The 14,029-nt window shown below is 45.8% G+C and overlaps 1 protein-coding gene across 11 annotated transcripts in view; it reads right to left on the reverse strand.

Annotated features, from left to right (window-relative positions):
• Positions 1-14,029, reverse strand: part of Eri3 (ERI1 exoribonuclease family member 3) — a 133,080-nt gene that overhangs the window by 86,929 nt on the left and 32,122 nt on the right. For all 11 annotated transcript variants that reach the window (XM_026397710.2, XM_077791038.1, XM_077791036.1 and 8 more), the window contains 3 exons: positions 12,090-12,206; positions 5,720-5,779; positions 1,414-1,505 (listed from right to left, as the gene is read on the reverse strand). In XM_026397710.2, the coding sequence (XP_026253495.1) occupies positions 1,414-1,505; positions 5,720-5,779; positions 12,090-12,206 (269 nt within the window). The remainder of the gene's footprint in view (positions 1-1,413; positions 1,506-5,719; positions 5,780-12,089; positions 12,207-14,029) is intronic.

Here is a 14,029-nt window from a genome sequence, read left to right on the forward strand (position 1 = left end):
GGCAGGTGAAATGTGTGTGTGTGTGTGCTGATGTGTTCTAGGGTTTGTTCTTCCTCCTGACCCCACTGTAGAGTTGGGGTTCAATACAGGCATGACACCCACCAGGGTGCATAACTCGACCTCAATTTCCAGTGTCCAAAAGGACCTTGGTGAGAAAAGGTGCCTGTTTTAGTAGAAAATGTCACACCAGAGCCATTACTGCCCACCCCCCACCAATACCCACCTTATGTTCAAGAGTGCTCTCTCTCTCAACGCTCGCTCGCTCTCTCTCTCTCTCTCTCTCTCTCTCACACACACACACACACACACACACACACAGAATGCTTGCTGCTGTCTTCAGTGACAAAGAACATAGAGATATCGATTCTATCAATCCTCAGCAAACAGTGCCCCCACCACCTCCACCCCTCCGTTAGTTCCCTGGGGGCTGTCTGAAGCCAGGTATCCATGAGGACAGACAAGATGCAGAAGTGTCAACCCAGCAAAGAAACCAGTTGTCATCTGTAACTGGGGCATGATCAGGAGACAAAGGAGAAAAAGCAGTGGCGACAAAGGAGAAAAGAGGAGGCTGGTGACTTGGGCAGCTTCCTAGAAGCAGCTCTCTCTTATCTGACCACGAGGCTCTCAATTAGATCACCGGGGTCTTACATGGAAGATAAAAGGGTGGCATAGTGTAATAGTTAAGGACAAGGACACTAGAGCTAAGTTGACGGGATTTGAATCCTGGCTCTGTGTATCCTTGGCAAGTTACTTAACCTCTCTGTGCTTAATGTTCTCAGTTATAAAACAGAAATAAGAATAGTACCTACTTTATAAAATTGGTAAATGCATTATTACTTCTAGAACTCTCAGAATAGTAAATATATGTATTTGGTTAAATATTTTTTTCAAGACCCTCTTTTTGCATGTTTGTAGTATTAGGGATTGAACGCAGGGCCTGCATATGCTAGGCAAGCACACTACCACTGAGCTACATCCCTAGTCCTTTTGATTTTACTTTGACACAGGGTCTCACTAAGTTGTTGAGGCTGGTCTTGAACTTATGATCCTCTAGCCTCGGTAGCTAGGATTACAGATGCTTACTACCATGCCAGGCAACACCCTCTTTTAACACCTTCCTTCGAGAGATCATATGCAGCCCAGCAATTAGTAGGGATGTCATGAGGAATGAATCTTGGCAAAGGCAGGAAGGTCCCAACAACAGCAGTCTAGGCAGGGCCCTCAACTTAATCTCACCCTGCTCCAGAAAGGTGGAAGGCAGGACTCCCAGCCCTCCTTCATCCCTGGTAGCCCCAAAGACCCAGGCATCCTTGCCCAAGCTGCCTGCAGGCTTAAACACATGTGCCTCTAAAAGGTAAGCCTGGTCCCACAGATTCCAAGCCCTGGCAGCAAAGGAGCCCTTCTCGTACTCACATGACTTTTAAGTCCCAGTCTCCACAGGTGACAAAAATTGACTTGACGTTTGGATCTAAAAGGCCTTCCTTCGCCATCCACTCATGGACCCTCTGAAAAGTACACAAAAACAGATGAGATTTTCCTTTATTCCCTCCCCACCCCCCGAGTCTATGAAGAGTCACAACAATGAAACACAGATAAGCTGCTTGTAATCAGAGCAAATCGTAATCTTATTCGCCTTAGCTCAGAACTATGGAGGCACCTGGAGGATGATCCCTTCAGGAAGATCTACAAGCCTAAGTGTGTGGGAGGGCTGGACCCTCCAATTCCCACTGCCTGGCAGTTGGCCCCTAATCCAGCAGGTCAGTCCAACAGCCTGCTCTAACTTAGTTGTTCCTCTCATTGGTCCTCCGACAAAGGCATAGCCCAGCATAGACTATCCTGGGCCATGAGAATAGTCCAGAAGGAGGCCCCAAGCAGGTACTCCAATCCACAGCTTTGTTCATTCACTTATTCATTTCACTCTTCCACCCAATGTTTACTGACCAAATTCATAAATTTGGGGGCTGGGGATTTAGCTCTGTTGGTAGAGTGCTTGCACAAGGCTATGGGTTCAATCCCCAGCAACTCACATTCTCTCTCTCTCTCTCTCTCTCTCTCTCTCACACACACACACACACACACACACACACACACACACACACCAAAAAACAAAACAAAACAAAAAAAACCCAAATTTATGAATTTGGTAATTTTTCAAATGAATGTGAAAAAAATTGCATCTTCAGAGGAGGCTCTTTTGCTGGGCTGAAGCCCCATCCTGGCATCTGGGTAGCACTGCCTATTCCTATTGCTAAAAGCTCATAAATCAACCATGTCTTTCTCCTTTTCCCAGTTGAGGATTCAAATTTAGCAGAATATTTTGAAGGCTAGCTCAAATCCTACACAAGGGAAGAAACTGTTCCTAAACATACTTTACATCTTTCTTTCCCTCTGAATGATTTTACTGTTTGCACTCACACTGGAAGTACAAATACTAAAATCAGTATATAACGAGAGAATTATCATGAAGAATTCATGAAGCACTGCCTATTTTTTAGAAGATTCTAGGCATGAGGAGGGAGTGCAGCAGATCACACCACTGCTTCTATGCACACAGGAGGATTATTTTTTAAGACTGTATCATATAGTTGTTAAAAATGCAGGATTAAAAGTCAGACACATCTGGGTTCCAAACGTTGGCTCTTCCATATCCTGGCTGTGTCATTGATGGGCAGTCATTTAAAAGTCATTTAACCCCTCTGAACCTCAGTTTCCTTCATCTATAAAACAGGGTAGAATGACTAACCTTACAGAGTTGTTCTGAGAATTAAGTTGGATAATGTGTTAAGGGCCTAGTACAAAATAGGACAGTAGGCTGAGAAGGGGAGAATGGCAGATCATCATGAAACAACACAACAGATACAGCAATGGAGAAGTGACCAAAGTGCTAGAGGACCAGGAGGAGGAAATGGCTACTACTGCAGAAGCAAAGATATAGGCATAATAATTTTGTATTTGAGAGGCATTATTTGTTTCATGTCTGTCTTCCCTACCAGACTAAGCACCATAAATGCAGAGGCACTCACTGACTTAACTGTTCACTGACCCTAATCCAGCGCAGTGTCTATTCAAAAGATATTTCCTGAACTGACTAAAACACAAGCAGGTACAAGTTTAGTTGTACATGAAATTCACAGGAGGGATAAGAATGAGGCTGCGGGACTAGTTAGGCCAGACTGCAAAAAGCCTTGGGTGACAACCAGGTAATGGAAAACCCATGGGTACCTTTAAGTAAGATTACTTCTAGGAGGTGTATGCTGACTCCACAAACACCCCTGAGATACTGGAGGCGTGGCCCATGCCAAAGAAGTCCTTGAGCAAGGCCAAAGATCCTATTTAGTTTCTTGGCTGTAGCAGGACGACACCCAGAATGTCAGAGCTGCTCCCTAGTGTCAGACTATATAGACCATCTCATCTCTAAACCCTCTTCATAGTCTGTATGCCAGAGAAAACTCCTCAGCAGTGTGTCTGGGTCTTCTGAATAATCATCTCCCCAGTCATCAGCCCAACCCCCTGCATACATGCACATGTACCTGTGGACACACCAGTGCATCCTTTCCCTGGGGCTATCTAAAGAAAATAAGGCAGACTTTCCACAGGAAAACAGGTAAGGTGAACCTGCTGGACTACATTCCCAAGGTAGGTGTCCCATGTGCTACAAGGGCTCCCAATGCCCCAACTCCTACACAGCAGGATAGAACAGGACTGTCGGGAGGCCATGCCTAGCAAGACCACCATGAGACAGAAGCCCTTAATACTCACTTATGCTGCACTTAGTGAGCACCTTTTGTATAAGTCCAAAGAAGTAATACTACATTTGGAATCAGGCCTGTCCTTCTTGCCTGCTATGCCTGAATGAAAAAAGGATTATAGGAACCACCAAGACAACCCCAATCAGCTGGCTCTGGCTTCTCAGTTACTGACAGCCTGGTAGGGCCTAGCCTGAGCTCCACTTAGAATAAACAAGCCAGGTAAGCCTCTTGCTGGCTGCCTGCTCAGGACATTGGTTGGGACAAGAAATTAGCTTTAGCTCTATAACCGACTCAGGGTTAATGGGACCCATCTAGTTTCTTTGTCCTGCCAGAAACTTTCTATTCAAGCTGATGCCAGGAATCTTCCCTTCTTACCCACAAAGTATGCTGAAGTGTCAGAAAATAGCTTTCTGGGCAAGACTGAGAAATCCTCTAAGCACCCTGCTCTGGGTCTAGCTTGGGGTTAGCAGAGGGTTGCCTTCTGAAGACTACATCTCCCCATCAACTGGGGGCATGGATAAAACACCCTGCATCTCAACAGCCCTGGTTTGGTGCTGGCTCACAGCAAGCATTCTCCTGACAGAATCCCAGCCACAGACATTCCTAGGAAAAGCTGTCTGGCCTGGCCTCCCACAGGGGCCAGGCCCTGACTGGAGATGCTGCTGGCTAGGACACAGGGAAGGATCGGCCTCTTTCTCCTTGAGTCTGGTCTTACAGGGAGTGGCCCATGCTGAGGAGCTCCCTCAGTTACAGCAGTGGATCTCCCCTCAAAATTAAATAAAATAAAATAAGTCAATGGGGTCAGAACGCTTCCCAGAGTACCTTCTCCCAATCTACTGCAGGTGCCCAAACCCTGGCCCAATCAGAGGACAAGAGTACAAGCCACCACTGAGGGGAGCCTAAACCTTCCTCTTGGAGTCTGTTGCATCCTGAGGAGCCCCCAGGAAATTCTCTCTTCCCATGGGACAGGATTCTCTGCTAATGGGAGGAATCTGGTGCCCCTGCCCTGCCACTACCCTCCTTCCTCAAGGCTGTCCACCTCCCAGGCAGATATGCCCTGCTAGTTTGCTATGCCTCCAAATATGTGGCTTCTTCCCGAGCATTGATTATGTCGGAGCTTTGGGTTTATTGGTCTTAAAAATGAATAAAGCACCTAATGAGGCCTTTTCTCCTCTCCCCTCCCCCTAGAAACTTCTCCCCCTCAGAAAACCCCGAGACAGGAGGAGGGGATAGGCAACCTAAGACCAAGCACCACCCTTCCTTATTCCCTTGGGCTAGGGTACAAAAAACAGTGTCTTAACCTTTTCCAGCTCCCTGAGGAAAATATCCTAGAAGTGTGGTCTCTGCCAAGGGTTCTAAAGTCTTTAATTTGATTTCCTCACATAGGCAATTGTTGTAATTATTCTGATTAGGAATCATTACCCAGCACAGCCTCTGCACCCCTGACAGGCACAAGGCATCCAGCAGCAAGCTGCAGTGGGGTAGGCGGGCCCAGCCGCAGCTCCTGGAGGAGCTGACAGCAAACAAAAGCCATCAATGGGGAGTTCTGGGTGAGTTAATGAAGTGCTCACATGCCACAAGAAGCCAACGCTAAAGCTAAACAAAAACACCTCTAGTCCCGGGGGCTAGTTCCCCAGTGACACAGCTCAGCTCCCCTATGCGCCTGCCTGGGTGCAGTGCAGGATGCCCCAGAGCCACCAGGGCAGGGCCAAAGGACAGGCAGGGTGGGGGCCCTTCTCCTGACTCCTGGCAGCACTCGGACATCTTGTCAGTAACCCTGACGGGAACAGCTGGAGATGACAGATCAATGGTTCAATACTCTCAACAGCATGTCACTGATGTGACAGCAAATGTTATTCTAATCAAGCCATAATCATAGTCAAATTACACGGCTACATTCTCAGGAGGGGAGGGAGAGAAAGGAAGCAGGAAGGGGTCAGAGGTCAGGAATTAAAGGTCATTCAACCTACCTCCAGCACTTGCTCCAGGCTTGGCTGACCATCCACCATGGCTTGAATAATCCCGGTGAGCTGAAAAGAAAGAGAAACAGCCTTTGGGTGGAAAACCAGGACACAGACTCAAAGCTGGACCAGCTCCTTCCCTTTCTTTCTCCTTCTATTGTAAAGGTCTCCGACCCAGCACTGTCTCCAGCTCAGAATCCACTAGGAGCCTTAAAAATAAAAAGTCCCAGGACACTGGGTAAGCTTTCCCCACAAGATGGGGGCACACAAACATATTCTAAACACAGGGTGTATCTCGTACCCATCTCAGCTTTCATTTTGGAAAAAAAAAAAAAAAAAAGATTTTAAATTTCTATTGTATTCAAAAGGCTCAATAACTTCCCCCAAAATACAGCCTGAAGTAAATTCAACTCCAAGCTTCACTGAAGTTCCTGTAAAACTTGGGGGGTACTAGCACAGGATAGGCACAATTGGTTTCAAGTCCCCCTCCTCTGAGCCTCCATGTCCAGAACTCACCCCTGCCACACTCTCCATCATACCAGTGAAGCCCCACAGGCATCTACCCTTCACCCTGCACACCTGGGTCCTCAATACTGACGAGCCAAAGAGAAAAGAAGCGCCTATAACCAATGAGGAAACTAAAACCAAAAGCCTGATGTACAGAATCTGGCCTAGAAAATATCTGGCTCACAGGCCCCTGCTCCTCCTAGGTCAAACAAGCTTCTTCTTCTACTTTGTTTTGTTTTGTTTTTAAGTAAAAATATCCCTCAAGCACAGACTAGGAAGAGACTGCCTACAAGAATCTGAGGCATGAGGACCCCTCTCCTGGACATTGGTTAGAAATCAGCCAAAAATCATGGGCCCAACGTGCCCCTGGCTACTTCCAGAAAGAGTAGTATCTCAGGCTTACTTGGAAATAACTTTTTTTTTTTCCAATGGGGGAAGGGGTTTAAAACTCCAATTAAACTTTAATTTCATTTAATGAATTCAAAATACCCAACTCATAGAAACCACCAGCTCTAAGAGGGAAGGTTATTTTCTCATAGTGACTTACATGGAATGGTAATACACACCTTTTAGGGAAGAAATTTTCATTTTAAGAATGCTGAGTTCCTCTAGGTGGGATTCTGTAGTTCATCAAGTCATTATTAGGTGGTATTTTAAGGAAGTGTAAGGACACAGCCACTCTATTTTATATTCCAGAAACTGTTTTTATATTAATCTGTATTTTAATTGGGTAACAGCTGCTGCCTACAGACTTCCCATGGTCTAAAAGGAAAATAAATTAGAAAGATTAACTACGCTGTTGTTTCACAAGGCTTTAACCCACAGCATGCCCACCCGGCTGGCACCTCCACACCCTTTCCTTGCTTGGGAGAGCAAAGAACTGCCCAGCAGAGGGAGGGCCTGAGTCAAGGAAAAGAAAAGACGGGTCTTCAGAGAACTGTGGGGGGCAGGGAAGGCGGCCCTGGGTCAGCCACTTTAATCTTGGGAGTACAAAGGACTTTTCCTTTTATTTTGCCAATAACTATTCCCCAAGCACCTACTATGTGCTAGGCCCTATCCTAGGAATCAGGGATCTAGCAGTGAAGAAAACAACCCTTCCTTAGGGGAATCTGCATTCTTCTTGGTGCCCCCTCTTCCACCCAGTGGTACCCTAAGCCTGTCCACCTTCCAGAGCTACACAGTAAGCAGGCAGGTCCTATTTTGTCTCAGGCGTGTAGGGGCCAAAGAGAATCAGGAGTAGGCCTGATCTCAACTCCAGGTCCACTCTCCAGATTAGTAAATGACACCCAGGCACCATCGTTGCCAGTTCTGACCCAACTTCTCTCCTGCCAAATTCTTCCATGGCCTTGGCTGGGACTTTGGAATGTTCTTGGCACCACTTCCATTGGCTCCCTGTGTGAGTGAGAATTGAAGCCCTTCAAGGTACAGCTCATCTGAGTTACCCTTGGTGGGAGCCAAGAGGAGTGACTCTGACCTTGCCCCAGGAAATTCGGACTAGACACAAGGGTGACATTTGCACCCAGAGCTTTCTCAGAAGTGGGAGTAGCTGTGAACCTTCTTTTCCATGACCCTCCTTTGCAGACAGGACTAAGGTCCCCACCCATGTACCCCACAAGTACCTGCCCTGGACTTCAGGAAAATTATAGATGGGTAAGAAACACACTATACCAAAAAGGAAAACTGGGGATCTACTCAGATGTCCTGTTCCAAGATTCCTTACTATAGACAAGGCCCACCTCTTCCCATCTTGGGCTGGGGGAGGGCTCTGGCATCCAGGGGTTTCACGAACTCTACTCCCATGATCAGTAATCCCAGCCTAGGAGAAGCCTGGTGAGGTCAGCTTCTCTCTGCCCATGCTTCCCATAGAATAAGCATTTTCACTGTGACGCAGCCAGGCATGCTCACAGCTGAGTTCCTAAAGGATCTGAACTTGACCCTCAGAAAAACAGGGGCTTATATACTGGTTCAATCAGACATAGTCTTCTAGGAGAAGGCCTAATGCCCCATTGCTTATCTGTCAGGAGCAGATTCTCAAGGTAAGGAAAGGCCTTGGGAGGGAATGAAACACAGCTCATCCTATCTCTGTCAGTGCTGCAAAGGCACTGGATGTAGAAGAGGTAAAATTAAGAGAATTAGTCCCCTACTTAATACTGACAAACTGTAACACTTATATAAGAAACTGTGGGAGCTGCGGCTGTGGCTCAGTGGTACAGCACTTGCCTAGCACATGTGAGGCACTGGGTACAATCCTCAGCACCACATAAAAATAAATAAATAAATATCTTGTGTCTATCTACAACTAAAAAAAAAATTATGTTAAAAAAAAACTGTGAGGGAGAGAGACAAGTTTATAAAATAAATATTGGGCAGTTCTATCTTAGGCCTAACTTAAATCCTTCCTGCTGCAGTTTAAGCCCATTCCTACTTAGATTAATATATGTTTGTAATAAGCTTTCACATCCTCACAATGAAAGGTACTAGAGCAAAGCCAAGTATTATTAAGCTGAGAACCAGGGCTCACAGGCTAAACAGAGCTCAGAGACCTTAACCACTTAAAGCAGGAGAGGTGAGAGAAAGAATTAATGTGTGTTCTGTGGCTCCTTTCACTGAGGGATTACAGATTAACTCCCACTTCTCCAGACTCGGAAACCACAAGCGAGGGGCTTTTGACCCTGACTGATAACATGGCTGGTTACCGAGATCCCCTACCCACACAAGGGCTTTGTCTAGGGATGATCTGGCTTCTTCTTAAATACTAGCAACTACAGGAAGCAGCCCAGGAAACTCGCTGCCAATAGCATGTCAGCATCCAGTGCTTTCTCCTTTCACAGTTTATCTCCAACACAATCGTATTCTGACACCAAGACAGTTTGTTGATTACATAAGCACTTGTCTCTGGTGTACAATCTGATAATAAAACCTACTCTTTCTCCTCAGACAAAGAGACCAATAAATCTCACCCTTTTTAAGTACAGGTGCAAGACAAAAGCCCTTCACTGGCATTTAGCAAAATGAGTATTTTTCTAGTTTTTCATGCAACAACAACAACAACAAAGACTGCACATGGTCAAGGACTATGAAGCAGCTCAGCTGCTAGCGACAGAGATGTGCTGATGTGCTGGAGCAGATTCTCAAGGTAAGGAAAGGCCTTGGGAGGGAATGAAACACAGCTCATCCTATCTCTGTCAGAACCGGGTCTCCAGGCAGACTACCAATTGGAACTAAGAAAGGATCTCAAGAAGGCTTACATGGAGCCTCAGAAGTAAAAGTGTCTGTATGTGGGCTAAGCACCCAAGGGAGAATTCTTTTTCCTGTTGTCTCTCTTCACACAAGATTGTGTTCACCTGTGTACTTGCCACATGCACGTGTGCACACATGTATGTACACACATGCACAAGCTCAGGTTCATAAGAACTTGTTGGGCACAAGAGAAAATCCCACCAGAATAGCAGCTTGGATACCATCTGAAAGGGCTTGGGGTTGTTACACTTCCTAATAAAAAATGACCTCCACCCCTTCCCATAAAGGCAGCTACTGCCAGGGTGGGTGAAATTCCAGAACAGCCTCCATCCTATGTCTATGCTTCTCTCTGTGATACAGCTCTACCTGGTATGGAGACAAAGCGATATTTAGATAATCTGAAGTTCTCCAAAAAGACTTTACTTACTCAAAAGAGCAAGTCAGGAGTACAGTTGCTTTTGGGGGAGATGGGAACAACTCCTTGACAACATTTGTCTATCTACAGAAGACACTTCAAGTGTTGTCTATTCAGTATCAGACCCTAATGATGAGGTAGAGATGAATCAGGTCTAGTTCTGTCCTCAAGGAACTCACAGTCTAGTGGGGAGACAGATAGTTAAAAGTATAATGTGTTGGATCAGCGCAAAGCTGGGGCAAGCACAACCCAGGCTGGGATCAGGGAAAGCTTCCCAGGGAAGGTGACCGTTAACAGACTTCTAGAAGACAACAGGAGGTAGAGGGAGGAGAGCGGCAGTGGTGTACAGGCAGAGGAACCACCACGTGCAAACATGAACTATGGAAGGACAGCCTTTGGGTGAGAGGAGCCAGGTGGAAGATGAAGCAAGGAGATATGAGGCTGGACAACAAAGCAGGGGCCAGGTCATGGAGAGTTTTGAGCTCTGAAGCCCGAGACAAAATGACCCAGTGCCAGCAACACAACCATAGTCTTATTTCACAGGCTTCATAGCAATATCCCAACCATACTCCTACTCCCCCTCAAATTATGCATGTATGTCCTCGGGTGAAACTGTCTAGAAAGAAGAAACATGGCTTTCCTCACATTCTCACAATGCTTCTTCCCCTCCTCCTAATAGCAGCAGCAGCAGCCCTGCTCTGGTGAAAATCTCTCTGGTCCCCATATGTTCTATGAAAAGCTAATTGCCAGGCCCAAAAGATGTGCTTGCGTTAACTACTAACCAGACCTAAGTTTTCCTTAAGTGGCCTATATTGAGCACTCTGGATACTCTGGAACAATGGTGGTAAACAGTCCCAAACAAGCAGTAACCTTTCCAAAACCAGAGTCTGCCTGGAGCCCAAAAGGTATAGGCCTCACACAGAGGATGAAGAATAGGACGAGAAGACTTTAGACTTTTGAGCCAATGGAGGGCTCAGGTGACTGGCTTCCCTCCCTTCCCAAAAGGAAGAGAATTTTCACCATATTAAAATGGAGATTTTTTTTTTTTTTTTTCAAAAGGAGCCAAAAGGAAACATTAGTTTCTCCTGGAACTTACCTCTGGTAAGTTCCAGGAGAAAGCAGGGAAACCAGGAGATAAAAATAAGGAAAAACCTCAACATCATTAGTTAGAACAAAAAGCTTAAGAGACCAGACACCTGCCACGGATGGCAAATTCTGAGCAAAAGTCCAGGTGACCTTGCACCTTGGCTGTCATCTAGAGGTCAATGAGATGCCCAACTCTATCTATCAAGCAGGCCCCCCTGCAGCCTACTCCACTCCAGAGATGTTTGGGATTACTCAAGAACTTCTCTCTTCCTGTTCCATTCACAGGTAGGACGTAGGTCTCTAAATGAAGGCACACAACCTCTAATACCTCAGTGCCAAACTCCTAAAAGATCCCAGAACATTCACATTTTCCCATCACCTCTGTTACTACATGTATCTGACTCATGATTCCACCGCAGGATGCAAAACATGACATGTCATAGGGGAAAGCATCCACAGAAGGCTTTTCCTCACTGTACTGGAGGTCAGAACTTTCAGGGGCTCCTTCTCTCTGCCAATGGCTCTTCTGAGCTTTCAGCAAACCTCAAAATCTCAGTCAGTCCCAGTTTTATAATCTGTAAAACAGGGTCAGTATAATCTGCTGACAAGGTGGCTAGTACAGTACTAGCCAGGGTAAGGATCTTTCAGCCTTGGCCAGCCTGTCTTCTCTTTCCTTGGTAATAGTGTGTGCTTCCCACAAATTCAACCAATGTTCCATACAGGATCATTTTACAGAAGGATAGAAAGCTAAGAAAACCTGAACATAACATTTCCTTCCAAGTGGCTGAAATCTTCACCTCTTGCCAACTGACCCTAAAGAAAATAGAACTAGAAAGAATCTGTGACCCAGGAATACCATCTCAGACACCAACTGCCCAGTCGCCAGGAAAAACAGGAATGATAAGGAAGGGAAAATGTTGGGGAAGCTGGATTAGGTTGTGCTACTGCTCTCCCTAGAATTCCAGGCACAAGTGGAGTCACAACTTAATGAAAAGCTAATTACCAGGCCCAAAAGATGTGCTTGCGTTAACTACTAACCAGACCTAAGTTTTCCCTAAATGGCCTATATTGAATACTAATAATCCCAAAGTTCTCCCAGCAGCCCTTGCTACTCAACTCCAGGGCCCTTACCTCTGTACAGAAGGGGGTAAGCTGTGGATGAACTACAGGCTGGACATACATGTGAAAGGTGGACTCAATCTCCATGGTCCGGCCATTTAGTTTCAGGATGGGGAACTCGATGATTTCCTGCAATGCCAAAAACACAGAAAAGGAAGTTAAGTTATTTTAATCAACCATTTCAAATGATAACTCTTCAAGAAAGAATGAATGTTTGGGGCTCATGACTCCTTCCAGGCCAATCCCAAGGCTGAACAAGATGGCACCAGCATGGTTATAGTCCTAACCCTCCCACTGCTAATAGCCTCACAGGCTCCTTGGACTAGACAAATACCTGCTTCCTCCCCATTGTTTCTGGAAAGGGGAAGAAAGACAGTGGTATAATCCGCCACAGTTTCTCCAACAGATTCTCTAGCAGAGGCCTGCTCATTTGAGCCCCTAAAAAGAGACCCTCCTTCCTTTTTCCAAGTTCCCTGTCCAGGAATGTGTCTGGATCTCTTGCCATATAGACAATCAGCCATCAGACCAGTTCATAGATTTCCTTGCATGAAGTTTAAACAGAGCTGTGAGTTTCTTTAGTTTTTATGAGGGGAAAAAAAAGAAAGATAAATAATAAATAAAGCAAAGCCAAAGGAGATATCAAGAGAAGCAGAAAACTGAAGACAAGTAATAGGAGCTAGTGCCTCCCACCTTTCTTTCAGGCAGTACATGCTCCCCCTCTTATATCCACCCCCAACCGGCCCTCGCCCAATTGCTTAGCCAGCCCTTCCCAGTCCACTGGAACGTAATGGAAGAGAAGGAGGAGGAGTGACAATTTGTTTGGTGTCTCTAAGATTAATTTGTCTCTGTTATTTAATAGAGATGCACAGCATCAAGGTCCTGGTGTGCAAACAGGCTTGCAGAACGCTGGCTGTGCAGCATGTCTCATACATCGCTCCTGGGAAGGGAGGGACACACCAGAGGGGGGAGAGGGCAGGAGAGCACACGCGCGCCAGAGAGAAGAGGGAAAACAAGAAGAGAGAATAAAAAAAAATATTGCTTTTTAATATTCAAAAACAGTTTGCAAAATTTAATCAAAGCAGAGGAAAAGCTAACATTTTTACCACTTTGACATTTTTATTAGCGCTTTCATAAATTTTTAAAACATGAATGGAATTAGTTTACAACACACACACACATACACACCAAAAAAACTGCCCTGAAAACATCTGGAAGAGACAAATAGGAAATAATAAAAAAAATAAATAAAAGCAAAATCTTCCAAGTCAAATTAGCATGTGGAAAAGGCCTCCACTGCAGAGAGAAAAGGGGGGCTTTGCTCACTCAGTGGCCCCAACAGTCAGCATCCCTGCCTCTGAACCTCCATTCTAGAGGGCACTTTTTCAGTATCTCTGAAATCAAGGCCAATTGGTTCTCTTCAGAGACAGCCTAGGGAAGCGACAGAGGGGCTGATGACACCTGACAGCACTGGGGAAATGGATGGGTGGGAAAACAAAAGGAGAAATAGTCATCTCCTGATGTCCCAGGGAAACCACGTATCCTCCCCTGAAAACATACCCGCTAATATTGGGCTTATTTTTAAAGCACTGATTTCAATCCAACACATAACAGCAGGACTGAAAAACCAAATCAGGGCAGTCAGATTTCATGCCAGAGAAATTCAAAGGTTCTGGTTGCCTGATCTCTCTGGGCTGATCCCCAAAGATGGGGAAGTTGACAGGAGCTTATTGCCAAGCATAGGAAGGGCAAAATAGCTGCAAGGCGGAGGCAGAGGGGAGACAGAGGAGGAGGCCTGGGATGCTGCTTAAGACTTAGTGATAGCTCTCTCCTCCTAATGCAAAGAGAAAAGAAAACTCATTCCTCAATTCCCTAGGCCTTTTGTTCCCCACAAAGCATTACAAAGCAGCCCAGAGAGAAAAGGAATTTACTCTGAAAAACAAACGTGAACACAC

This window comes from Urocitellus parryii, chromosome 11, assembly GCF_045843805.1.
Source record: "Urocitellus parryii isolate mUroPar1 chromosome 11, mUroPar1.hap1, whole genome shotgun sequence".
Classification (NCBI taxonomy): domain Eukaryota; kingdom Metazoa; phylum Chordata; class Mammalia; order Rodentia; family Sciuridae; genus Urocitellus; species Urocitellus parryii.